Consider the following 27758-nt stretch of genomic DNA (forward strand, 5'->3'; position numbering starts at 1 on the left):
TGGAAATTATGGTAAAAAGAAAACTATTTCTAACACTAACCTGTGAAAAGGTGTTTTCTTTTGTGTATTTACTCTTACATGATTTAATTACGCAATTTTGACCCATTCTTTAACTTTAATTAAACATAAGTCGCTTTAAATATGTAAAAAACCGCGTTATCGTCGAGCTAAAGTCGGCCATTTAATGAGGAATGTCAGCCGAGGAAAACTTACCGATAATGCGAATTACGTCCAAGTATTTATAGGAGCTAAAGCGAGGATGTAGATAATTATGTATTCTTGGTAAAATGTGATTTTACGAGGTAGTTTAAGTCGTTCTATATCTATATCTCTCGAAATCACACTCTCGCGCGTTGCCGATAGCATTTACTGCTATTTACCATCATCTATTTAATACAGTCGTATCTGTTTACGCTCATATTTAAACCGAAGTTTTATGTGTTGATAGTGGTTAGTTTAACTAAAGTTGTTATATAATACGTTTGGTATAAAGTGGAGGACATTTTTTCGAAAAGTTTTTACCTTTTGGATAAGTAAATAATTTGTTATCTGGTATTTTCCAAAACTTTGCATCGTCGAAAATTCGCAGTTTTAAGCCTAGATTTAGGTTTCAGTTTTTAATCGGTTGCGCGAGTTTTAAAACGTGGCGCATTTCCGCGCGCGAAGTGATTTGAAATAATTATGACTCAAGAACAAAGCAAAAGAACGGCTAATGGACTTGATGACGCCTTGGCTTCGAAATTGTGTTGTTCATGCTGTGATCAGCAAGTTGCACAGAAGACCAAAAAAGTAGTGTGTGCGGAATGCCGCTCGGCATATCATATCAAATGTGTTAAAGTGTCAGAGTCTCTCTACTGGGCTCTCGAGGAGGACGAGAGAATGCAATGGTACTGCCATTTGGATGGCTGCGGTTCTACGAAATCAAACCAGTCGAGAACTGAATCACCCCAAAAACAGCAGATGGACGACGTCTTCTTTTCAAGGATGGAAGCCTTGTTCGACAAGAAACTCAAAGAGCACCAAGGTTCGTTTAAGAAAGAACTGGATTTGGCCGTCAAAGAGAGTGAAGACCGTATGACAAAGAAGTTCGAGCTCGCTTTAAATAACAGAGACGTCAGAATGACGGAATTTGAGAAACGAATAATGGGTGATTATGGTAGCCTAAGTGCCCAGAAAGGAAAAGAGGGGACAATTGAAACTCAGCCGGCGGGCCGTGAAGAAGTTAGTCAGCGCGTTAAAGCGGAACTGAAGTCAGAAATAATTGAACTCAATAAGCGTCGAGAGAGGAGAACCAATGTGGTGATTTTTAACTTGTCTGAAGCCGTATCGGCGGAAAATTCGATTGTTCAAGAGTGGTTGGAAAATACGTTGCACGTCTCTGAGATAAAGGTTTTTCGGTCGTACCGTCAGGGACAAAGTCGCTCTGGAAACCCAAGACCTTTAGTAGTGACTCTGGATGGGGTGACAAGTCGTAACACGGTACTGTCTGCGTCGAAACTCTTAAGAGAGCTCGAGGGACCCCAAATTTACATTGGAAAGGATCTAACGCCATTAGAAAGGGAAGAAGACAAGGCCCTTCGCGCCGAATTACGAAAGAAGAGAGATGGAGGTGGTGATTGGATCATTCGTGGCAAGCGAGTTATTCGAAAGAACAAAAAGATAAATGCTGAAAATAGTGACAAGGCGGATCCAGGCGAAGCTGCAAGCAGTAGTCCCTTTCGCCGAAGACACAGTCAATAGAGTGAGAAGACGCAATCGGAAAAGGGGTCCGAGGAAGGCGGGAAGGGAGAAGGAGAATAAATCATTCGACGAAGTTTCTTTAAAATTTGGTTTTTTAAATATGTGCGGTGGACGATCAAAAAGAAAATGGACTGAACTTTCTGAACTAATGTTCTTTCAAAACTACGATTTTATGGCTGTTACTGAAACACATTTACGAGGGGAGGAAATGCCGAATATACCAGACAATTTAAAGTGGATTGGCTTGAACAGAGATGGTGACAAAAAACAGGGTGGAGGAATTGGAGTTTTGTCAAAATTTAATGATTTAGTAGTAATAAAAAAATGCCATGAACATTTGTGGGTTGCACTTCCGGATTACCCGGACATTGCCTTTTCAATAGTGTATTGCGCTACGGGAAACACCTCGACTACAACGGAATGGAACAGAAAGATTTACGAGTGTTTGTCGCAGGACGTTCAAGAGTTAAGAATTGTCGCTGGGAAGACAAAATTGTTTGTAATGGGTGATATGAATGGACATATCGTTGAATTGGACGGAACAGATGATTCTAACGGGCGCTTGTTAAAAGAGTTTAGTTCTTACAATGATTTGGTAATAGGTAATCTAATGGACGTGTGTGACGGTAAAACTACTTGGCAAAATCACGGTTCCAGTTCGTCTATTGACTATATCCTACTGAGTGAAAACTTGATACTGAACGTTCAGTCAATTTCGATAAACGAGGACGGTTCCAACAGCCTGGGAAGTGACCATAATTTAATTACGACGTCGGTTTTGTTACCAAGGACCACACGTACCCGGAATTCGAGAATTAAAAGTGCACGATCCGCTGCTGGAGTGAGAGTCTTTTGGGATTTTTCTGATATGGAGAAGGTGGCGAATTATGCTCAAAAAATGGAAAGTTGGGCGACTGAGTCAGGAAGGGAGTGCTCATATGGTGATTTCGTAGAAGCTATTAAATCCACAATGGAAGTGACACTTTCTCGTTTAAAGAGCAAGGGTCATTATACTGGACAGGACAAATGTCTTAAAAGCTGATGGGATGATGAAATTAAGGAGGCAATAGCTGTTCGTAAAGCGGCATGTCGAGCTCACAGAAAAGCATTACATCAAAAAGAAGAAACGATCAGGACTAAGGCGAAATGGGATTTTTACATGAAAGCTAGACTTGACTGCAAGCTCTTGATTGATAAAAAGATACGCGCCATAAATAAAAAGACAGAGAAGGACATCATGACCGCTGGAAAAGAGCGCGGAAAGAAATTTTGGAAGTATTTGAAGCGGTTGCGAAAAACAGCGCCAACTTTGACAGCGGCCACGGGTATTAAAGGAAAAAATGGATCTTTGTTATTTCAACGGGAAGCTATTGTGCATCGCATCCAAGAATATGTTCGGGAGCTTGAAAATGAATTATTGAAAGCTTCGTCACTGTCAGCTCGATCTAGTGATGGTGCACCAGACCGACGCACCGCCTACATAGACATTGCCGTTGAGGATTTTTCTTATCAGGAATTGAAGAGTACGTTGCGAAACTTACGTCGGGCAAAGCCGCTGGTTCTGATGGTATTTACGCAGAAAGTCTCAAATCTTTGGGCCCATTGGCTAGGCGGTGTTTGCTTCGCTTATGTAATGAGTGCAGATAAAATAAGACTATTCCGAAGGATTGGACTGAAGCTCGAGTGACTCTTATTCATAAGGGCAAAGATAAACCGGAAGATGAACTAAACTCTTACAGACCTATAGCAGTTGCATCTGTGCTGTACAAGGTTTACGCTATGTTGGTGCGAGAGCGTCTGAGTACCGAACTCGAAGCGGCTAACTCTTTGGATGAGGCGCAAGGTGGCTTTCGAAAAGACCGTAGGATAGCTGATAACATATTTGTCTTGACTCATCTAATAGAAATCTCACGACATCGAAATCTTGACGTTTTTCTGGCTTTCCTTGATATCACTAAGGCCTACGATAGCGTGGATAGAGGTCGATTATGGACGAGTCTAGAAGCGAAGGGAGTCACTATGGGAAGCATCGAACTCGTTAAAAGCCTCTATAGCAGTTGTATCTACACGTATACTCTTAACGATGTGACGACCACACCCGTCGAAAGCAGAATTGGACTACGTCAGGGCTGTCCCCTGTCCCCTTTGTTGTTTATCGCTTTTCTGGATGAACTTGCGTTTCGGCTGTCTTCCCTTGGGATGGGAGCTTGTGTTCCTAAGTACAATGACATGGAAGAGCAGGTAAAAGGGAAGTTTACCATCATTCCCTGTTTGATGTACGCTGACGATATCGTTTTGATGGCAAATCACGCTGGCGATTTGCAGCTACTTTTGAACGAATGTACGAATTTCGCTGAACAGAAAGGGCTGTCCTTCAGCGCCGAAAAATCTAATGTCTTGCCCATTCTGTCGTCGACTCTGAAGTGTAAACGTGATTTCGTCCTTCAACATAGTACGATTAAAATTGTCGAGTCGTACAAGTACTTAGGAGTGGAGTTCTCCTCAGGGAGGAATTATCTTGAACAATGGGAAAAGTCCTTAGTGCCTAAAGGAAATAAATTTCGGTGGTTGGTCCGTAACCTCGCGGAGAAATCCTATAATTCGTACTCCGTTGCCAGAACTTTGTGGAAGACAGTAGCTGTACCGGCGTTAACGTACGCAAATGAAGTTCTCGACGTCTCTAAGCCTATTTTGGAATCTCTCGAATATGCCCAACGTGAAGTCGGCCGATACGCCTTGTGTGCTGGTCCGATGGCGGCGCATATAGCCATTCAGGGAGAAATGGGCTGGAGCTTGATGGTCGAGCGAGAAGCACGCAGTAAACTTAAGTACCTCGGACGCTTGAAGTTCATGGCTCCCCACAGGCTGGCGAAGAAAGTTTATGTAGTCGCCCGCAATTTGAGTCACTTCAGCTCTCGCTTCACGAGACGCGCGGCTATTCTCGATCGCACATATGGCGTTGGAACTCAACGATCTGAGGCACAATCAGAAGTGCAGTGGAACTGTTACGTCGACCAAGATGTTAACCGGCACGCGGAGATAAATTGGCTGAAAAAAGTGGAGAGTCACCGCTCACTTCAAGTGTACAAAACTAAAGCAAGACCGAGTGCTGAAGACTGTTACGATGGTAGCTTTCCCAGTGGCCTTCTTTTTCAAGCTCGGACAGGCGCTTTATTAACCGGTGAACGTTGTGGCCAGCTATTCGGATCTTCGACAAGATGCGTACAATGCGGTGAAGATGTTGAAACTTTAGAACATGTTTTATTGGCTTGCTCAGCTTCGGATGATCTCCAGGAAATCCAAGATTGGAGAGAGGAGACTTTTTATTTACCCGTTGAAGACCTTCTCGGACTATAAGGAAAGGAATGGAACCCCGCTCTAATCATGTAACCGCGTTTAAAATTTACCACCCAGCTAACTCTGGTTATTTATGCAATAAATCTCTTGAAAATGAAGCTATTGTGAAGGTTGTGTGAGTGAAAATGATGGGAAAGTCGGAATAATGGGTCACTTCAATTTAAGTTCATATTTACTGCCGTAAGGATTAAATTCACAAGATCAGTATCAATGCTTTGAAAATAAAACACGACACCGATGAGACTGTTCGACGTGTAGAACGCGAGCGAATCAAACGTATATTAAATTATATTTAATACTTTAAATTAGTATATAAATTGTGTATTATTTCAACGCTAAATGTAGACCTCAGAGCCAGCAAGAATATACTTGGTTAATACCTTATATAATCCTTTAGCAAAGACAGTTTCTCTAAACAAAAGTACATCTAATTTTAACAGAAGCCAACTGAAAACCTACTATAAACTAAGTATTATAAATAGTTAGACCTATGCGACCAAGGTAAAATTCCGAAACAAGCACAGAAGAAAAATTTAACTTTTGGATATGAGCTAGGTTACTAGGTAAGATATATTTGCATAACATTAGCTTACAAGAGTGACAGAATTAGATAGCAAACGCTAAGCCTAACTATCCCTAAATACCGTAAACAATTTTTTAATAATAAAGATAAGTTACAACAATTATTCAAAAGATAATCTATCATCTCGTAAAATAACAAAGAAATGCTGTATTTATCTTTCGAAAAATATGAATCCGAAAACCGCATCTTGCTTTGTACTTACAGCTAAAACCGTTAAAGAAAGTGGAAAAGACCACTAATGAATCAACAACACCTGTAAATGGTTATTTGCATCAGTGCCTACGTTATTCACATAGTAGACCTGATCACTAGTTAAAATAAGCTTCGTGCACGCGGTGTAGATGGTGTTACTGTCGTTTTAGCCAAGAATCTAATCGGTGGTCTGCCAGCCATTCGATTAAGCGTTCTAGTTTGTTATCCGATTTCTATGGTTATAACTAGGGAAAATCGATTTGTCATTTGTAATAGGTGCTTCAATAAAACATCTTCAAGGAAATTGCCAAGAAGTAATATTTCGGAGAGCCCGGACCTGCAATTGACCGATTTCAAAATTACGTTTTTGCGCGAGACAGTACCTTTACATTATGAGGTATAGCAGGCTCATTTACCTGCTTTTATACCCTAACATGGCGATGTATTTTCACGCGCAAAATATAATTGTTAAAATAATGGAAACTTTTAACCAGGAAATAAATCGTTGTGTTTTTGTTAAGCCTTAATTTGTAAAAAAAAAGGCACCTGGTTAAAAGGAAACACTTTTGCATACCGTTCAAGTGAAAAGTTTCCATTATTTCAACAAATATTAACAGTAACTTGCAGGTCAACCTTTACATTATAAGGACAGGCTTATTTACCTGCTTTTATACCCTAACATGACGGCGTATTTTCACGCTCAAAATGAATCCACCAATATTAAAGGCATGGTTCACAAGATAATAGCAAGAATGTATTGTAGTAACTTCAATACATTCTTGATAATAGGCACTTAAATCATTGAGTTGGGAATATTTATCTAGAGGTCCAATCAAAACGTCAGATTTCAGTATTTCGCGAAACAAGTTTTAAAAATAAGAATGCTGGCGTGTGCTCCCAAATCATCCAAATGACGAGAAAACTTTATCATTCTACCCGTGGCGTCGTCTATCTCTCAATTGTTCGTTCAAATAAGACGCGTTTTCCGGCAAAAAGATTTGTTTTTCAAAAATTATGGATGGCGCCACGAGTCATATGATAACTTTTTCTCTTCATTTTAGAGGAAACGACACAATCGTAATTTTCAAAAACTTGTTTCGCGGGGAGCAGATTAGATTGGATCTCTAGATTAATATTCCCAACTCAATGACTTAAATAAATCATCCTCCAAGGAAATTGCCAAGATATAATATCACCGAGAGCCAGGAGTCGCAATGTATTGTTTATATAGTGCTTGGTGATATAATGGAAACTTTTCACATGTAAACAGAACGGGGGGGGGGGGATAGGGTGTCGGTGGAAAACGCCGTTCGTCGCAATACTTTAGGTACGTTCAGTAACAGTAACGGGAAAAACCCCGATGGATTTATACTTTCCACCGATGAGCTTTTTCGTCGTAATGACGATGTAAGTTGCTGAACGCTTTTATTCAGTCACACCATCCTGGAAACCACTTGCTTTTGTGCTTGTTCGGGAGAAGGGAGTTTTTCTTGTCTCTTCTTTGACCCAACTCTAGTCTTTATCCTCTTTTCTGTCTACGCCCAAAATTAATTCGCTGCTGTCAATATATTTATAGAACATGCCCAAATTTTTATTTGTTAATTTTTCCATCTTCGCAAGAATTTTGGAAATATTTTTAAATTGTTATGGACTTTTTACAGAAACAATATGGCAACCCTGTTCCCGCCAAAAGTTCGTGTTTATTTTTTTAATATTTCATCTGTCATTTCGAGTCACGTTGCGTCGCAAAATTTGTTGTCCTTAATTTCGGCTTTTGCTTATTATGTCTAAGAAACCAAATACGCTCTTTGCCTATTTCAGCAAGTCACCCAAAAATGAAAGCCGTGTTTCAAACAAAGTACAATTTAATAATGATTCTGTCAAAAATGGAAAAAGCAATAACAAGTGCAAAAAGGAAGTTCAAAGGACCAAAGGCAATGCAAGCTTTAATGGAAATGAGAATCAAGAGAAAAGTTTACATTTAGGTATTATTATTGCTCACAGATAAAGAATAAACAACTAAGGAGTAAAAGAAGATTGTGCCTCTACCATGTAGAAAAGTTAAGGAGTTGTGTTTTAGAATAGTTTTAACATATTACCATGGGGTTACCTGGAGGTATTAGTGTGGTCTTTGTTCATGAATGAGATGATGTCAAAGCTACCATTTCGCCTCTCTTCTAATGTCATCATGTGTGAAAAAGACAAGACCACGTTATCCCACTGGCATCATGGTGACGCTTTAAAATTGTTTTTCAACACTACTCCTTACCTCAAACTTCATTTTTTTTAAATGTTGAGACATTTTGAATTGTTGCCATACAGATCATAAATATCACAGTTATAAATTTTCCACATGTAATTTTTTAGCCTACAACTATCTAAGACACTTTACTTCTTTTGATAAGGGTCTCATGAACCATAAATACCAAGGCTGAAGTCATTGGGAACTGCAATTTTCTTTTTGGCTTACCCATGTAACTCATTTTGTTAGCCATGATCAGCTCTCTTGATCCTACCATGCCCTAAGAGTATATGCAGTATTGTAGTCCAAATTGGCAGCATTAGAAGAGAAAAACAAAAAAGATGTTTTAACTCTTTTTTTTTTGACATCGGAAGATGAATATTCCTGAAACTAGACATTAAGATCCTCTGTTATTGGCAAAAAAAATTCTTAGCGTTGGGAGAAAATGTGTTTTGGTATGTTGATGTACAAAGATGGGTGCTACCATAAGTGTATTATATTGTTATTTAAGTGTGACATTTCCTATTCTTCACAAGCTAAAGTTTTACTGAGAGCTACTCACAAGACAGACTGCATTACAGGCTTTGTCACCGTCTTGCGTCCGCTTGCTAACGCATCACACGTAGCCTTTGTCAGAGCCTCGCTAGGGGGAGATTTTGTTCTTGTGATGATGTCACTCCATTACTAGCTCTCAGTAAAATATTCCCCAGACTTATAGACTCAGTTTCACTTATATTATTTGCCATCTTGGAAAATGACTGCCATTCTTCTAACTCATGTTTCTTGAAAACTACCAAGGTTAATCAAACAAATGAAATGTCATTCATATTATACGTGTCATACCTATCTACTGAAATTCTAAAGCTGGCAATATCTACGGATAATACTGGTAGCTATTGCTAACTTTTGCTGTTTTAGATATGGCTGAAGTAGTCAGAGGCTAGAGAATTGAACACCAGTTGTAATATTGTGCAAATTTTATAGATGTAGTATTGTTTAGAAATCAACAGAGGATGGGCCACAGTCTGAAAGCTTAGATCTATATATTGTAAATTAATGTTTTTAAAAATCTCCATGAAGTAGCAGTCTTTTACAAAATTTTTAAGTGATTAGAGAATAGATCTCCTTAAAATGTTGTGTAAAAACTGGATAATCCACGTAACTTAAAACGTCCCCTCTCTATTACTTCTATTCATGTAATTTGTTTCTGACAGAGAATGGAGGTATAAATATTTATGACATTGTTTGGGCCAAAGTTGAAGGACATCCATGGTGGCCTGGTTTGGTTTGTTTCGGTCCAGAAACTGATGGAAAAAAGTCATTTTTTCTATCGGATTCGAAGAAAAAAGATGGGGGAATGAAGTATCATATTCAGTTTTTTGATAACCCTCCAACTAGAGCATGGGTGAAAAACAAGTACGTTTGAAATTACCCTCATTTTTAAAAGTCGGTATCCTAAATGTTCTCTTTCATAAATACAGATTTATTAAAATATTCAATGGGCCAAAAAATTCTGAAATACCTAATCACAAAGACCACAAATGGAAGACCTCTGTTGAGAGAGCTACAGAAGCTTATGAAAAATCTTCTGTAGAAAGGAAAAGTCTTGTAGCTGTTTTCGAATCAGAATATTCTCTAAACCAGGAACCCGATTCTGGTTTGTTGTTTTCAATTATTACGAAGCTTTTCTAATAGTTGTTACAAGAGCCCACAAAATGTTTATGGTATAGAATGTATAGTAAAATATTTTACTGCTTTATTTCAAAGAAAGGTATATATTAATGAAGAAAAAGGTTTAATATAAATGAATTGTTTCCAAGATGCAGGCGCGGTGTTACAGTGTGCGGCGCGAGATATGAAATAGGGGCCCAAAAATAGTTTTGCCCTGAAAGCGGGGCCCGCGGAAAGCACTGTGAAGCGGGTTGCCCTAGGCAGTCACCTCGCTTGCCTTGCCCTAAGGCCGGCCCTGCGAAGATGTTTTGCTGGAATCAATCCCAGCCGTTGTCATTATGTGAAAACCTGAAAATCACTCCTGAATAAGTTACATAGTTTGTAAGATCTCTTTTAGTCTTTTAATGAGGTTTCTCTCATATTGCTTGAGTTTCCTTTTTCAAGAATTTTACCGAGGTTAAAAGTGGTAGAGAGCAAATGTGAGAAGAGTTGTATAAATATTTACAAAAACGCAACAAATCATGTATTTTTCTATAACCAAATGCTCAGTCAGGTGTGACCTTGATTAAAAAGAAATATATTAATTATTTAACCAAAACTTTAATGTTTGTAAAGCATCTCTTCACAGTTTAAATTATGGATTAAATCTTGGCAATTAAAAAAGGAACTTGGGGTTTTGTTTTTTTAAATAAAACCATAGTAGGTGGTTTCTTTTCACTTGTTCCGGGATTTTAGAGTAGGTACGAAACTAACGCAACGTCATTTTACTCCGATTCTGTAGTGGCCGAAGAGTTAGAGTAAAAACTTTATTCGAAAATTGTGGCCTGTGGCCTTTTTCGCAGATAAATTCTGGCTAGCAAAGCGACAAAATCTGATTTGTGTGGTTATCACTTTTGCGTAGCAGCAAAAGGAGCCGAGTTCGATCCCAGCTTGTGCCACTGGGTGAAAACTCGGAACAACTCCTGCGTTGAGTTTGCAAGTTCTCTCCTCACTGATTAAAGGGGTTTTCCCACGAGGTCTTCGGTTTCCCCTTCCATAGAAATTTGTTGAGGTTAACGGTAATATTAAGTGTAGGGAGCTGTTGGCTCGCGTGGCATGAAGAGCGTGCCACCACCCTCCTACGCATTGTTACCCCGCAACCTGAATTAATGTCTTTAAAAGTTGCTTGATGACTTAGGTTCCTTGGGTATTAGCCTAGCTGATTATTATTATTACTTCCTTTTAAGAAGGTGTAAAAAGAGTAACCCTAATACTCTGGAACAAGCAAATAGTTTATGGGGCAGAGTCGATCTCATCCCCGGAACAGGCGAATAAAACGTTTTCGGGTATAAAGAGTACACTTTTTAGTCAGAGAGCAGGCGAAAAGAAACCTATTGTTTTGTTTTCAATTAAACTTTTATTCTGCCTTTATCAGGAAATATAAACTGAATATTTCCAAATCGCATTCATTTTAATCTATGAACAGTTTTTTTGTATTTTTTTACTCTGTTTATAATTTTGGTTAATGTTGAATGGTATACAGGGTGCTTCGAATCGCTCTGACTGGGCTTTTTTTCAGAAACTGCAAGAGATAGAGTTGCAAAATCTTCAGGGTATTATATCTAAATCCTAAATTCCAGAAAAATTTAAATAATTTTGGGTTTTTGTAAAATTTTTTCACTGGTAGGTGCTAGAAAAAACGTTTCAATGAGAAAGTTGTAGAGTGCTGTCAAAAATATTAAAAGAAATTGGTTTCATTGGAAAAGAACACTTTTCACGAAGATATGAGTTGATGAAAAAAAAAGCTGTCCATAGGGGCCAATAGCCTTCGCATTTTTGTACGTAAATGAAAGAAATGTCTGAAAGATTTAATTGAACATTTTATTCGAAAAAACATAAGAATTTTACAACTGAGGTTTGGGCACAATGAAGCATGTCTTGAAACGAGCGTCTGATCGTATGAAGAGTGACAAGTTTGAAGGCTGCAGATCTTCAATGTTCTCAAGGGGCGTCACGGAAACTTGTGCTTTGATGAACCCCCACAAGAAAAAGTCCATAGGAGTTAGGTCCAGAGACCTCGCAGGCCATCAAACGTGACAGTTCCTGCCAACCGAACGCTGAGGGAACTTGTTAAGATGCTACACTACACATCTAGGTATGTGGGGTGGTGCGCCGTCATGTTGGTACTACATCTGTCTTTAAGCTTCTAGCGGAATATCTTCTCAAGCGTCTGCTATTTCGTTCTGCAAAAGCGCCAAGTAGCGTTGTCCATTAAGACGAGCTGGGAGGAAAAATGGGCCAATAATTCTATCCCCGAGCAAACCCACCCAAACAATCAGTTGAAGTTGTTGTTGATGATGGTGAGGAAAACCCCAGTGAGGATTTTTGTCACACCACTTGTGGGCGTTTTGATGGTTGAAAGGCCCATCTCTCCCAAAGGAACACTTGTCGGTCACCAGCGTTTGATTGATGAAATTTGGGTCCTCATCGGACATGGTTATTAGCCAGTTGCAGAAATCAAACCTACGTTCCATATCTTCTTCGTGCAGAGCTTGGTACGGTACGAAGTTGTGATTGTGAAGAGTGGTCCACACGTAGTTCGTCGATAATCCAAGATCGTCGCTTGCACCTCTGACGCTTGCTCAAGGATACGCAACAAAATAGGCTAGAACGGTGTCTTCCATGTTGATGTTTTGACGACCTGGTCCACGAAATCTGGGACTGACGTTTCTGTAACTCTGAAAGTCACGAACAGCTCCAAAAACGGTTTTGTGGCTTGGTCTTCTATCTGGATATCAGACGTTGAACAATTCACCAACCCTGTGCGCTTTACGATTGGCCTCACCATAAAATATCTCGACCATAAAAGCACACTGGTCACGAGAATAATTCAGTAGCATGTTTATTAGGCTCAATAAATGTTAAAGAATGGTTGAAAACAAAAAGATTTCACATTAAATACTAATTGAAAACTTGACTTTTGTGCGTAGTTGGCCTACTGATAAGTTTTTAGGCCTAAATTGGCGTTTTGGAAAATTACATGTGCTTTTTTAAGGAATTTAATCTTTTAGTGTGATTTCTTTCATTTACGTACCATAATGTGAAGGCTATATCATATCTTTGTGAAAAAGTGTTCTTTTCCAATGAAAACAATTTCATTGAACATTTTCGACTGCACTCTACAACTTTCTCATTGTAACGGTTCTTTCTACCACATACCGGTGAAAAAATATTTTTTACAAAAACCCAAAATTATTTCGGATACTTCTGAAATTTAGGATTTAAAGCGATCCCACTAGAAATAATACCCTGAAAATTTCGCAATTCTATCTCTTGCAGTTTCTGAAAAAAATGGCCAGTCAGAGCAATTCAAAACACCCTGTATACAGTTAAACAGCATTTATATTATTAGTAGGGGTTGGGTGGTTTACAAAAGCTACAATTAATTTAAGTTAATAAACTACTAAAACACGTGGAAACGTAGAAATGTTTTTTTTTATAAAAAGGGAAGGGGAAGCTAAACCGTAATTAACAAATCTAAAGTAATTACAAAACTATACAAATTACTCATACCAATAGGTCTCCGAGAATTAATTTAAATCTTTACAACCCAGGATCTCTCAGATATTTGTTTCTTAGTTCATGAAAATGCTATACTTTAAGCTAATGTTCTTCTCTTAAAAAAGTTACGTTTGGGAAAGTTGATATTTTAAGCGAGTGTACAAGTTTTAGGAAAGTTGTGCCTGTTATTTTCAATAATTTTATGATAGGTTTTATTGAAATTCTTATAATTTCATAAAAAATGGTATGTCATTTGTCCTAATGCGTTGAACATAAAGTTCTGTGAACATTAGATTTATAAGTGAAAAGTTTTGCATTGTAAATCTTTTTTTTTACATAATTAGATGCTGAATCAATTGAAAATAGTGATAATGAAGAAGACAAGTTCACTAATAAAGCAAGTATTTTAGTGTTTTTTAATCACTGGAGTTTTAAATTTGGCATCAACAATTTATATAGATGTTGTTTGTTGGCTGCTAACTAATTGTACGCAAAGGTGCTCTATGTTGCTGTATTCTATAGTGTGAACAAACATACAATTTCTTTTAATAACCACACAATGGGAGATACAAAAACAAGTTATAAAGCTTTAGTTACTATGGCACCAGACAGCAAAGTGTTAGTGGTTTGTCATAGTTCAGACTTGAATAAATTGAAATGTAATTAAAAGTTGTACAATTAGTATTTGTAACACTAAATCTTTTGATTTAATCCCCATTCAACATAATCCCTATTTCATTAATAGTTAATGTAATTCTACACTCCTTTTTATACCTACAGAATTTTCTACAAATAGAATAAGGTAACTTATACATTCAGTTTCTTCCAATGCTTGTTTAATAATAATAATAATAATAAAGCATGTTTATTCAGGATATCTACTTTAGTTAGTCAACTATTTTTCAAGAGGTCCTGACTAATTTAACTTAATAAATAATATTAATATAAAAATACATAATTTAGAAACTTGGTCATTTAAAATAAAAATCGTTCAACTAATTTTTAAAAGTAGTAAAGTCCGTAATAGATTTCACTTTGTTTGGTAAGGAGTTCCATAAAAATGCTCCCCTGTAAGAGATAAGCTTCTGTAGCCCCTCTGGTGTTGTATTTATGTATTTCGGAAGGACGCATAAATAATTCATTAATATATGTAGTAGTAAGCCCTTACGGGCTTTAAAAATTAGACACGTCAAGTGGAGTTTTTCGCCTAGATTCTAGCATTAACCAAGATAATTGTATATGCACGCTGTTTGTTGAAGTTCTTCTATTAACTCCTAAGACTCTGTTTTGCATGATTTGTAACTGATTTAAAGTTGAATTTTTGGCAGTTCCATATAGGAGGTCACCGTAGTCTAGAATGGGGATTACAGCCGTCTTATACCAAAAATTTAAAACCGTCATCAGAATATAAGAGCGAACATGCCGCAAAATAAATATTTGTGATTTTATTTTACTGATTATATTCTCAATGTGCGATTTCTAACTAAGCTTATCATCGATGTCAAAACCGAGATGCTTGATGGTCCTCACCGTTTTGATTTTTGAAACCGGGAGTTCTGTTACATGATCTATAGTTTGTAGTTTCTCCTTCGGTCCAAAAATATGACGTCAGATTTCGAGGGATTTATTTCAATTTTGATATCGTTAAACCAGTTATATTTATATTCTTTATTAAGGTGTTCAATTACTGTATTACCATTTTCATCATTTGTTGACATAGTGGTGTCATCTGCAAACTGGAATGGAGTAGTATATTGTAGACAGTTTGGGAAATCATTTTCGTAAACAGAAAAAAGAATAGGTCCAAGTACGCTTCCTTGAGGAATTCCGTTATGAATTGGTTTTTCTGATGATCTATGTCCTGAAATTTCCACATTTTGGGATCTTTTTGTCAGATAAGAGTTAAACCAACGCAAGGTTGAAGGTGCGCTTCCATAATTTGCCAGTTTTTGTAGTAAAATTTTGTGATTAACTGTATCAAATGCCTTTGTTAAATCAATCAACAAGACACCTGTTATTTTGCCCCTATTGGTATTTTCAATTATTTCCTCAATGAGATTTATTGTAAGGAACACCGTCGAGTGACCTCGGCTAAACCCTGCTTGCATTTCGTGTATGATTTTATTTTTTTATCAATCATACTGTATGGACGCTGGCTGTCTTTCCCTTTTTTTTCGGTTGATGATTTTACATCAAATGCTCGGCGAGTATCTCCTCCAGGTGTATTCGCAGGGTCGCTCTTATTATTGTTATTATTATTATTATTAATGAAGGGGAGAAGGGCTAAAGACATGCACGTTTGCGCACTTCGACCAGTGGTCCATTGTGCAACCCCAAACCTTATGACTAAAAAATCCCGATATCCGACACAAAACGGAGAATCCTCTTGGCCGGCATGTTATGGAAATCCGAGGTTTCCAACTGATGCATACCAAGGTGCTAGAATCTTTAGGCCGCGTAATAATCGCACCTACGAAGCACATGAGAGGCGGTTTCCTCCTCAACCTGACATACCCTACAGATTTGATCATCATTGATTCCAATCAAGTAAAGATGTCTGTTAAGAAAGCAGTGACCTGTTAGTTGGCCAATGACCAACCTAATATTAGATTTGGAGAGCGAGAGCAATTCGTTAGCTCTCCGCCTAGAGGGGCCCGAGATAAACTCTTTAGCCTGCCTTTGGCCATCCATCTCAAGCCAAAGCTTGAGTTGATGGTCAGTCATAGAGTTAGAGATAAGACCGCGTACTAGGAACGGCGGGTTCAGGACCAAAGAGCCCAGCCTCACTCCGCCTCCTTGGCCAAGACATCAGCCTTCTCATTACCATAGAACCCCCGATGGCGAGGAACACAATATAGCTGAACTTTATTGTTCGTGCATAGCTCCAAGAGGAGATTTAAACAGCTATAAACCATGGTAGCTCTTAAATTGGTTTAGAGGGTCTTATGGCCTTAGCCCATTATTCCCCGTATTGTCACTTTTGACCTTGTAGGTGCTCACTCAAAATAGTTTTATTTTACAACCCTCTTTTCCTTACCATACTTAAAGATAAGAACTGAGAATTGCCAGTAGTGGCTTATTTTTTTAATTTCTAAGAAGTGAATACTTTTGGTTATTTCTTTTTTTAATTGTATCCAAACATCGAAAGAGTTTACAATTAGAAGTTTAAATTTATGACGGGATGCTGAATAATTATGGAGGTAAAGTTGAGAAAATATTATTTTTGTTGGGAATTATCATCCATACCCGTTTAGGCTTATTATTTGATGGCATGGAAATCAATGACAACGAGGCATCCTTAGAACATATACTACAGACTACACAAGTGATAATACGTGAAGTATATTCGTTAGTGCTTGTCATTTTGACTATCAATTTTTAGGTTTTACGATGGGTGATACTGCGAAAGGCTTTATGGCATATATCTATCATGGCAGGCTTTTTTTTTGTCATGATGGAATTTAAGATTTACAACTATAGGCAATCTGGTCGTTTCGAGTCTTTTAATTTTTGGCAGAGAAATAAGTTTTTACCCTTTTCCAAAAATATCGCGAACACTCAAAAAAAAGGAAAACAGCATCGTAAATTATTTGACCACTGGCACGGTCTTTAACCCAAGGGTTTAGATAATTTATGACTGTTATTGAAGTTCTGTGCAAAAGTGCGTGGTAATTAACCTTTGACCAAAAGGGAGGTCACCAATAACTGGTGCCCCTGTGTCATAAACATTAGGTCAAAGCCAACGTCCGTCATAGTTACATTAAAGTATTCCACTTAAGGCTTACTAATGTAGAATTAAACACGCCACACATTATTCCTCAATACTTTTTTTTTTCATGAGTGCAAGCAACTTACATAAAACATTACATGGTTATAATACCGACGACTCTTGAATTTGAGACCTTCAAAAACTTTTATGAACTACCAGGGCCTGTGCAGCAGCCGGATGTTCTGGGACAACCAGGTATCCTTCACCCAGGTTTCTCCTCAAAATCATGTAGTTATCTGTAGTAGTAATGATTCTCATGTAAAACCGAATAATGGTTTTACATGACTGGGCACACACACTTATAAACTGTGTAAAGTGAAGTGTGTTGTAATGATTATCAATTTTGTAATGCAGAGAGCAAATGAAAATACCTCTTCTGCCGTGAAAAAAAGGAGGAGAATTATGACAATTAGTGATGATGAGTCCGCTGATGAGTACATACCAAATAAGAAAGAAGAAGAGTCTGATGATTCATTAAGCGCTGCAGAATCTGTGCAAGAAGAACCTGTCCAAGTGAGGGTTTAGTTTTCACAACCTAATTTTTTATAAACTTCTTGTGAAGATGAGTTAGAGACATTTACGCTCAATTGAGTTAAAGAAGTACAAGCTTATAAAAACAACAGCATTAACGGTTTAGTGAAATAATTATTTCAAGAGGTTTTATTGATGTTTTTCATTTTAATAATTCAAAATTGAAGTTCAATCCGGTTTCTTAAATCTTTTTCCTAATGAAAGAGACATATAAATTTGTTGTACTAGTCCCAAAAATACTCATAATTAGAAAATAATATAAAAATAATATTTTCAGAGTCAAAAAAGAAACTCTGCAGTGAAGACTTTTAGAACACCCAAAAATTCTTTGACTGTAAAGAAAATTGCTGAAGCGACTCCTCTAAGTGATGCTACGAAGTCAAAGCTGTCCACTTTTTCTCCAACAGTAGAAGAGGTATATCAAAGGGTTTTTCATCATGTGGGCTTAAGTTTTACTTAATGCAGTAGTATTGTGATTAGCAATTAATATTTCGGTTTAAAATGTAACGTTAACTTTCAGTTTCCTGTTGACTGTGCTAATTTTAAGTTAGAATACCATTACATATTTTTTCCAAATTAGTAGGAGATAAATTATGCTAGCTATGGCTTATAAGATGGGTCATTCCATGTCAATTTGACTAGCGGAAGTGAGTTTCTGAAAGTTTTAGACGTGTAATTAAATTATTTGCAACGTTATTATATTTTTATTATATTGTCACAGACAGACTACGCTGGCAAAATACGTAAGACACATGCCACAGACCGGACGTACCAGCTCTCCCTCTCGCGGGCGCTTGGTCTATAGGGTCGGGCTCCCCGCTTGCAAGAGACCTGCTTCTGAGGAGAGAAGAATAAGAGTTCCCCAGCAAATCGCTATCACCACCCTACGTTTGCTTTGTAAATTAAATGTAGTGTATATATTTCTGTAAATAATTATTCCTTGTATATAAACCAGTTTTCCTTTAACCCACGTCTCGTGAATTTATCGCGTGAAAATGTGGGCTATTTCGATTATAAATTACAGAATATTTTGATATGTCCTGGTGTAAATAGGGGGAGTGATCATTGGCATTTTGAGATAGGGCACTTTTAAGTAATTTTCCCGCCTTTTCTGACTCTCTCTCTCTCATGCGTTTTTAGTGTAGGTCTCGCTTTTTAACGCTCCAAATTTTTAGAGTATATTTCCTGTTTAAAGTCCTTTTTAGGCCCAGTTTTTATTTACTTCCTGTTTGTGAAGGTACCATCTACTCTGTGATATAAGTTTCTTCCCAAATAAACCGATATTTTCGGTTTTAGGACCGTCTTTCGAAACTTTCCCTTTTCCTGAAAAGTCGGTTTTTAAGGCTAGTTGCCTTTTGAAACTTTTTTATTTCGCTCGCGCTAAATAAAAATTACAAATCTCGCGGCTATGGCTTCTAAGCCTAACGTTGGAATACTCGACTTTGCGTCTTACAAAATGGCTTTCTTCCGAAACCATTTTGGACAAACTAACCCAACCATCTCTAACAGACATTTCCAAGCCAAGCCAAGACCTCCCGATTCAACTGAAGAAAACTCTTTCGATCTCGACCCAAAGACTCCTCTTCCACCGGCACTTCCATTATGAAAATAACAGCTGCTCATGGTATCCTTATTGACTCCTCCATCTATGCCTACTTTGATTGAAGAACGCTACTAACCCCGTCTCAAATCTACTCCTTTGGCCTTAAGCAAAGTACATTCCAACTGTTCTTTCCAAGACCAATGGTCTCCTGATGCCCGACCACTTAATGGTACAACGCCATGTACTTGGTACTCCTCCAACGCGGGTTGTTGTACCGGATGTGACAAAATTGACAAGTTTCTTTTGGGGTTGGAATTGGCTGGGAAAACCGGATAAAATGGAAAAAACCCTATTCAGGCTATATTAATCAAGGGCATATCTAATAAGTTACTAATTTGGTCATGGCAAATAGGAGAAATGAATGAAAATTGAATTTTGCCACCAGATGTGGAAAATTCGTTTTTTCCATACAGTTTCTAACAGGAAAACAACAGGTGGAAAAAACCACGTAAAAAAATGGTTTCCACCCGGTTTTTTCCTGGAAAACACTGAGGTTTTGGGCACCTTTGTCAAAATTGTGCCAACCCTGGTTTCTCTGTCGAAAAGAAGCATTTACTGTTGGCTAACATCAATGAACTTAATAAATTATTCAAAACTGTAACAGGATTCAATGTTGGCCTTTCCAAATTAGCTGAACTTCGACCTACAAACTGTGTAACTGTTGCTAGTAAAGGCTCTCACTTATTTTGCGTTTGCGCTATTCATCAAAATGTGAAGTTGATGTTGTCCACTATTGGTATATCTAACTATATGGAAACGATGGTGTTGTTTGTTTGCTCAACTGATTCAAAGGAATACATGCTCCAAAGCTGTAGTAACTGCCTGGGGCGATCAATATTCATAAAGAGGATTGTAGATCAAGTATGGGAGGATCGAGAGGTCCGCTGATACGATCAACAGGTAGGATAACTTCAATCACTCACCAAATGACTTTTCACAAATTCTTAGAAGACTTGACTGATAACACCGAGATTCTCCTTACTCATAATTACATGCTTAACATCAAGCAAAGTATTTAAAAGAACTCCAAGGTAAACTGTGTCGAGGAAGAAGCTATTGTTCTGCTTGATTTTGCTGAAACATTTTCGTTCATTGTTCAGTACGATGCTCAAGGGTATCATTAGGACAATAGTAAAGCTACCATTCATCCCTTCATAGTGTATTACAAAAGTGCTTCTAATATTCTATGTCACAGAACTATAATAATTATAAGCGGATGTTTGAAGCATGATGTTGTTGCTGTAAATTTTAAGAGACTCACAGCAAGGCAAAGAATTTAAGTCTACAAAATACATTGACCAACCATGTTTTAACTCCAAAGGACCTTTTAAACTGGGTATTGGTTAACATAAAAGGAATGTCATTTTACAAGGAATAGATGCTCATTCTGCAAGGAATAGATACTCATTCTAAACTCTTGGAAAAACGGCTTCAAGACACCATAACAGTACAGGGCACCAGGAATCACCATTCATTTGTACCAATAGATACCCATCATATGACTATATATATAAATATATCTAGGCTTTATGGAGGTATCTAAAATTTCACTATCCGTTGAACGTAATAAAGCAATTGAAACAATTATACTAACTGCATTATCACCAGGGAATTTTTTTGCCTGTGTATATGATGGAAAGATATATTGAGGGCTTTTAGTTGTAACCTGTCCACCTGTTTAAAGGCATTAAAATTTGCTCAAGGACTTGTTGGTGCCTTGGGTATAAGCGTAGCTGATTATTATTATTAAGTTCCTGATGAAAAAGATGAAGCTTTCGTAACATTTTTACACCCTCCCGGTTTAGTAACATCAAATCACTGGCGAAGAAGAGAGGACATATTGGATTCGTGAATGTAATATTCTTTATTGCAGTTGAATGTCCAACGGCTTCAATCGGGCAGCAATACAAATTTGAGAAAGTCTCGTGGAAAAGGAACTTGCAAAGTTTATTAATTAATTAAATACTTTTTGTTTTAAAAATCATTTCTCGTTGATGCCATTTATAATGTAAAGTAGCGAGGTGGTTGGACTAAATATGTAAAATATAAAATAAAATTAAAGGGCGAGTACAAGTGAAAATTTTAAAGTAATTTTAACCCCAAGTAGTCGGTTATTTTGTTTCCTATTATTGTTTTGAAATTTTTTTCTGCTTTAGAATAATTCCTTATTGATGCAATTTATATATTAAAATAGCTAGACTAGCCCAAAAATATAAAATTTTAAATGTTCTAAAAAACCGATTATCAAAATGGCAAATCTAAAATAGCCCAAAAATTAAAAAATAGCTTTGTAAATAATTTAATTACAAGTCTAAAACGTTACGAAAATCATTTTCTCAAGCTACTATATTTTTAGAAAAATATCATAAAATTTAAAAATTGGGCTAATTTTCTGCTAGTCGAATTGACATGGAATGACCTAGATGTTACTTTCAAAAAGAAACTACCCGTTAAAATGCCCATTCTGATGCAAAGCTACCTTGAATATTGTTAGCAGTGCAAGTAAAGTTTGTCCTAGGTCCAAAAACCTGATTCTGAAATTGGTTAGTATTTGTGCTATTTATTGGAGATCATTGTATGCATAGTTTAGAGTGTAAAACCCAAGGTTTATCTCAATGTCACAAGATTTGCTTTTTTAAATCTAAAACCTCATTGGGTTTAATTTAAATTTTTTGAAATTTTTATAAAAAGTAACATCATGGCATGTAGTTTATTAAGTTACATTTTATTTGTTATGCCATAGTGTTATTTTTAATTCCAGAATTCACGTCTTCATGAATCTGATGTTTTGATTTCAAACGAGGAAAAAAGTTGGCCCCATCTCACTGAATACGATTTTCTTTCTGATAAAAAGATACAGTATGTATTAATATTGTAGAATAACCTTGAATTGTATTTTTCTTGCCTTTTTATGTATATCACGAGTAGCAAACATTGAGGAAAACATTGAAATAACTGTTGAAATTTGACAGCAAAGTATGGGGTAGCGAAGTGGTTAGCACTCTCCCCTCGCAGAAAGAGGAGCCGAATTTGATCCCAGCTGGTTGAAAACTCGCAAACTCAACGCAGGAGTACCCTTACCAAAATTATGTTTCGAAAATTAAACCGTAAAAAAGACTTATTAAAATATACTTAAATGTAGATACAATCAAGTTTCATTTCTGGTTAAGATCTCGCTTTGAGACTCGTTTCAATGTATTTTCATAAAACACCTAATTTAGACTTGTTTTTTGTGATTTGTTTGAAACTTGATTTAAACACCTTTTTCGTGATTTCTGGGAGATTCGATTTAAACCCATATTTTTTATTAGTAGGGACCCAATTTAGTCCCGCATTTTACTATTTGTAGGAGACTTGTTTAAACTTGTTTTTTGCGATTTGTTTGAGACTTGCAACACTATTTCTGTGATTTCTAGGAGATTCGGTTTAAACCCATATTTTTTAATTTTTAGGAGACCCAATTTAGACTTGGTTTTTGCGATTTGAAAGACACTCGATTAAAATTCACTTTGTGATTTGTTGGATATTCCTTTTAAGCCCATAATTTTTTTATTTCTAGGAGCCTCAATTTATACCTGTGTTTTACTATTTGTAGGACTTTATTTAGATTTTACGTGATTTTTAGGAGACTCGATCTAAACTAGGCTTTTGAGGTTTGAAGGATGATAAAATACGTGAAAAGGTAGATTTGTCCATAATAAAAAGGGATAAAACAGCTAAATCCTAAACAAATTTGAAGAAATTTAAAACTTACCTTTTCACGTATTTTATCATCCTTCTCACAGTCCATAGGTGGTTTCTTCAAACTTAACTTTTTGAGGTTTGAAGCAGCTATACAGGGTGTTTCAGATGTCAGTGCAATAAATTTGAGGTGTTATAGGGGTTGAGTAAAGATGTTTGACTGTCTTTGTTGCTATCCTCTGCGACGAATAGGAAAAGCGCTAGAGCGTTAAAGTTTGGCCTAAAAACGCCTAAATGTAAGCTTTCAACAAACATAAGAACCCAGATAGAAAACCGTTTTTAAAGGGGTAGTAGGAAATTTTACTACTACAAAAAACACCATATTGTCGAGTGCAAAACAGTTTTATTTTTTAAAGCAAATGTTCAAAATGTCGTCCTCCAGCTCCTAAACAAAGTCGGCAGCGACGTTCGTACAGACTGAAACACTCCAGCTGTGGTACGAATCTTTTCCGAAGCGGCGTGAATTCGTCAGGGTTGGCAAAATCCTTGTGTTTTCAAAAAGAAAAAACAATGTTTTTTATTGTTTTAAACAAGATTCATGAATAGAATCAGACTCACGAGTAAACTCATTTAAAGAAATATTACGTATCATTAAACGTATTATCATAAGTGGCCTAATTACCCTAAGTGTGTCAATAAGATGAATTTTTCAATGATACCTTGTTTAACGAAAGTGACGTAAATGTCATTTTTCCAGTGACGAAATTTACGTAATGTGTTTGAACGGAATTCGCGAGTCCTACGTTTTGTAGGGGTACGTGAGACCAAGGTTTGGCCACTGAGTTATTTGTTAAATCGAATTGAATTAGAAACACGTTCTTAGGAAAAAGCCTTTTCTTTTAGCCAGCCGAAAACATACAGTAAAACCGCAAGGCAGAAGTGACACCCGGCCTCCTCGACCCGCTCCTTATATTGCATCCGAAAGAGCCCGCCGTCGCTGACCGTTGAACCCCAGATAAGGCCGACCGCCGCCGGACTGGTGGCGCCATCTCTTCACTCCTGAGGGTACTATAAACGTAAACAAACCCACCGAGGCTTCCCGTAACAGCTCCCCGTTACAGTTTCTTTGGTCTGTTTAGAACAAGCTCAAATTGAAGATTTTCTGTGGCACACTTAGGGTAATTATGCCATTTATGGTATTATAAATAAACTCACAGGGGAAGAACCAAAGAGTACACGCTTATTTAAACGAGCCAAGAATTTCGCTAAGTGTTGTTGACCAACCATTGACGGCCTTAGGGTTTTCGATGCCCCATGCAAATACTACCTAACTTGTAGTAGGGTTTTTAATATAGCTATTATCCTGGAATTTTCGGTCGCATAGTACTAAAAAAAGGAAAATAGCTAGTTATCCACCCATTGTTTTTAGATTTGGTTTATTGAAATGTGCACGTCTGCAGTCATAAATCATCACAAATAAACAACGTTATAAAATTAAGAACATAGATACTCCATAATATTTAAACTTCCATCACATCATAAAATTTCTAAAAAATTGAGAAAGGGGACTGAAATCCCTTGATTTTTATCTAGGAGTGCCGCCTAGTCGGTCTTAGCCCGATCTGTCCAGACCGGCCGTGTTTCTTGTTACTTAAAACCCGGCACAACCCGACTAAACAACAACACTACTTTTATCTCGTGCATAGGTAGTGTCTCAAATAGATGTATATTGGCAGCTATATACATTCTATTTAAACCAAAAGACAAAATTCAATGCGTTCGTAGGATTTTTGCACTGGTAGGAAATTTATGAAATCACATCGAGCCCTTTCAGTCGCTCTTTTCAGCCTTGGAATGGTTTTTTCTACCTTTTCCATCATATTGAATAACCAAAATCTTACAAAAAAAACAATGAAAATTTACCTTATATAAACATGTTTAAAACAGATAGTTTAAAACGTTTAAAACAAATTGGTGTTTGTTTAAAATATTTGTTTTAAACGTGTTTTAAACACTTGTTTTAAACATTTTGTTTTAAACTAGCCAACCCTGGAATTCGTGCTACTAAATCCACTTCTGTCTCCACTTGTGTTTCGTAGACTAGTTCCTTCATCCACCCCCACAGAAAAAAGTCAAGTGGGTTTAGATCCGGTGATCTTTCCTTAAAAATACTGTTCAAAGTAATTTCTTACCCTTGTTGTACCTGTCTCGCGCAGTCGCTGATGGACATTCGTGAAAGTTTTCGGTTTGGAATAATTCTGTTCGGGTACCTTTCACGGTAAAGTTGTTGAGCGACATTTGCATTACCATCCGCTCATCCGTACGTAAAATGAATGTCCGCAAGTTCTTCAGTCGTGAATCGAAAACGCTCCATGACGGGTAGTAATCTCAAATTGATTAAGAAGTTTGACCAACAGGCCTTTAAATACCTTTGTTAGTCGCAGTGAAACGAATGAGTAGACATGTTGCTAGCCAAAATGTCTATTCTTGTTTGGAAAAGGTTTTTAAGGGCTGTTTCCAAACAAGAATAGACATTTTGGTTTTCCTTCGTGATGGCTTACCTGACCTTGAAGACGTCCCGTTAGCAATTTTAAGACAAATGTGGTTTCAACATGACGGGGCTGCGGCTCACTTTTCTTTGGGGGTACGAGCGTTCCTCGACTTGCAATATCCAGAGAGATGGATTGGCAGGGGAGGTCCGGTCAACTGGCCTGCAAGATTGCGAGATCTAAACCCACTTGACTTCTTTCGGTGGGGGTGGATGAAGGAACTTGTCTACGAAACACCAGTGGAGACTGAAGTGGATTTGGTAGCACGAATTAACGCCGCCTCGCAAAAGATTGTACCACAGCTGGAGGGTTTCAGTCCATATGGACATCGCTTCTTCGTCGCTGCCGATTTTGTTTAGGAGCTGGAGGATGACAATTTGAACATTTACTTTAAAAAATAAAACTGTTTTGCACTCGACAATATGGTGTTTTTTGTAGTAGTAAAATTTCCTACTACCCCTGTAAAACCAGTTTTCTATCTTGGTTCTTATGTTCGTTGAAAGCTTACATTTAGGCGTTTTTAGGCCAAACTTTAACGCTCTAGCGCTTTTCCTATTCGTCGCAGAGGATCACGACAAAGACAGTCAAACATCTTTACTCAACGCCTATAACACCTCAAATTTATTGCACTGACTTCTGAAACACCCTGTAAACGATTTTTGGGAATTTGTCAGACATACTAGAAGCAAAAACCGTTGAAGCTATATCAAAAGTCATAATTTCAGCCAAAGATTCCAACAGTAGACCATTTTCGACCTCTTGGGGTATCAGTAAAACTAATATACAACCAGGGTGACCTATATGTGAGCAGTCCACTGCAATATATAGTGCAATTCTTCACCAATGATCGCATGGCAGTCGCTATACAGCAGACCACTTTTACAGTCAGATGTCCGTTGAAATCCAACGTTAAGATAATTACGTAACACTGAATCAAAAATGACTACTTTTTCAGCTGCCACGCGCGAATGCAAGTTGAAAAATCTTCAGACCTCAAGGCTGGCTCTAGATGCTAGGCTATTTTTGACTCAGTCAGTTGGTTTACACACTCATACGTAAAATTAATTTTACTTGAAATGAAATATCCTAGTTTAAAAGTTTCTAGTATATTATGTAGTGTACTTCAAATTTTTAAACTGTTATTTTATTAAACTTGTTGAAAGGACAGTCTTGTACATATTAGAATTGATTGAAATAAAACTACTATTGTACAAAAAAAACTTATAATTACAAAACTAAGCTATGGCCGTTTCGGCGGCAATGCTAATGCTAATTTACATAGTAACAATTAAGATATGATAACTCATTAGAAGCAAGGGACAGAGTAAATACAAATATAACCTACATATAACACTCAATCAACTCATGTGTCGTGGATAGAAATCAACAGTATAGATACTGTAAGACAACCTCATGCGCAGGGCCATCTATATTGTTGATAAGTTTATTTTTAAAATCAGTTTGACAATTTCCACAGATTGTCTAATGTTTAATTTAAATGGGTTATTTTCCTTCGCAATTAATTTTACCTGTTCAGTGTCTATGGTATGTGTAGGGCCAGCTTGGACGTGGTCTGCAATAGCCTTGGGTCTTTTTAGTCTCAAGTCTGCTTCGTGTTCTTTAACTCGTGTGGCAAGGCACCTTTTGGTTTGCCCTACTTACCCCATTTGACAGTTACATAACAGTAAATAAATTCCACTTTCTTCCAAACTAGTGACATTGTCTTTTCTACTTGGAAAAAAGTTAACAATTTTATTTATAGGTTTAAATATAGGCTTAACGCCATTATTTTTACAAATGTGGCAAATTGTTTCCGTGAGGTTGCTGTATGGTAGTGGTATAATATTATCTTTTTTGTTGTACAGTAGTGATTTTTATTTTAATCAATACTGTTATTTTATTACAAAAACTCTAATTCTAAGTATGAGAGGGTTTCAAATGAGTTGAGCTTAACCAAAATTAGCCAGCAAATCCCTTATGACAATTTTGGTAGAATCTTCTATTATTTATGTATAATGTCAAACATAGAAATTTTCCTCAATATGTGCAAGACTGGTTTGGGAATCCACCCCATAGTATTGACACTAGAGGGATGACTGGAAATTTTATATTGAGAAAATTTATAAAAAATTTAAATCCATAAGTGTTAAATCTAACGGCTCCTATGCTTGGAATAATCTTCCTCATTCAACAAAGTTAATTGATAATATTCATCATTTTAAAAAGAACTTAACAGCCCTCTATAGAACTAAAAATTGTCTTTTGTTGGATTTTGGGAATTTATTCTTAACTTTTAAACC

General features: G+C 37.1%; 1 protein-coding gene across 2 annotated transcripts in view; it reads left to right on the forward strand.

Moving 5' to 3' along the window:
• The first annotated feature begins 7545 nt into the window (after positions 1-7545).
• Msh6 (DNA mismatch repair protein Msh6) overlaps positions 7546-27758 on the forward strand; it is a 58699-nt gene continuing 38486 nt past the window's right edge. The window contains exons 1-7 of one of the 2 annotated variants that reach the window (XM_090180168.1): positions 7546-7857; positions 9329-9530; positions 9596-9771; positions 13670-13726; positions 17453-17607; positions 17903-18040; positions 21990-22087. In XM_090180168.1, coding sequence (XP_090036294.1) covers positions 7656-7857; positions 9329-9530; positions 9596-9771; positions 13670-13726; positions 17453-17607; positions 17903-18040; positions 21990-22087 — 1028 coding nt within the window. In that variant the 5' untranslated portion in view covers positions 7546-7655. The remainder of the gene's footprint in view (positions 7858-9328; positions 9531-9595; positions 9772-13669; positions 13727-17452; positions 17608-17902; positions 18041-21989; positions 22088-27758) is intronic. The other variant, XM_090180169.1, reaches the window with a different exon arrangement.

The sequence above is a fragment of the Leiobunum rupestre genome, chromosome 6, assembly GCF_980474605.1.
Source record: "Leiobunum rupestre chromosome 6, qqLeiRupe1.1.hap1, whole genome shotgun sequence".
In the NCBI taxonomy this organism is placed as follows: domain Eukaryota; kingdom Metazoa; phylum Arthropoda; class Arachnida; order Opiliones; family Sclerosomatidae; genus Leiobunum; species Leiobunum rupestre.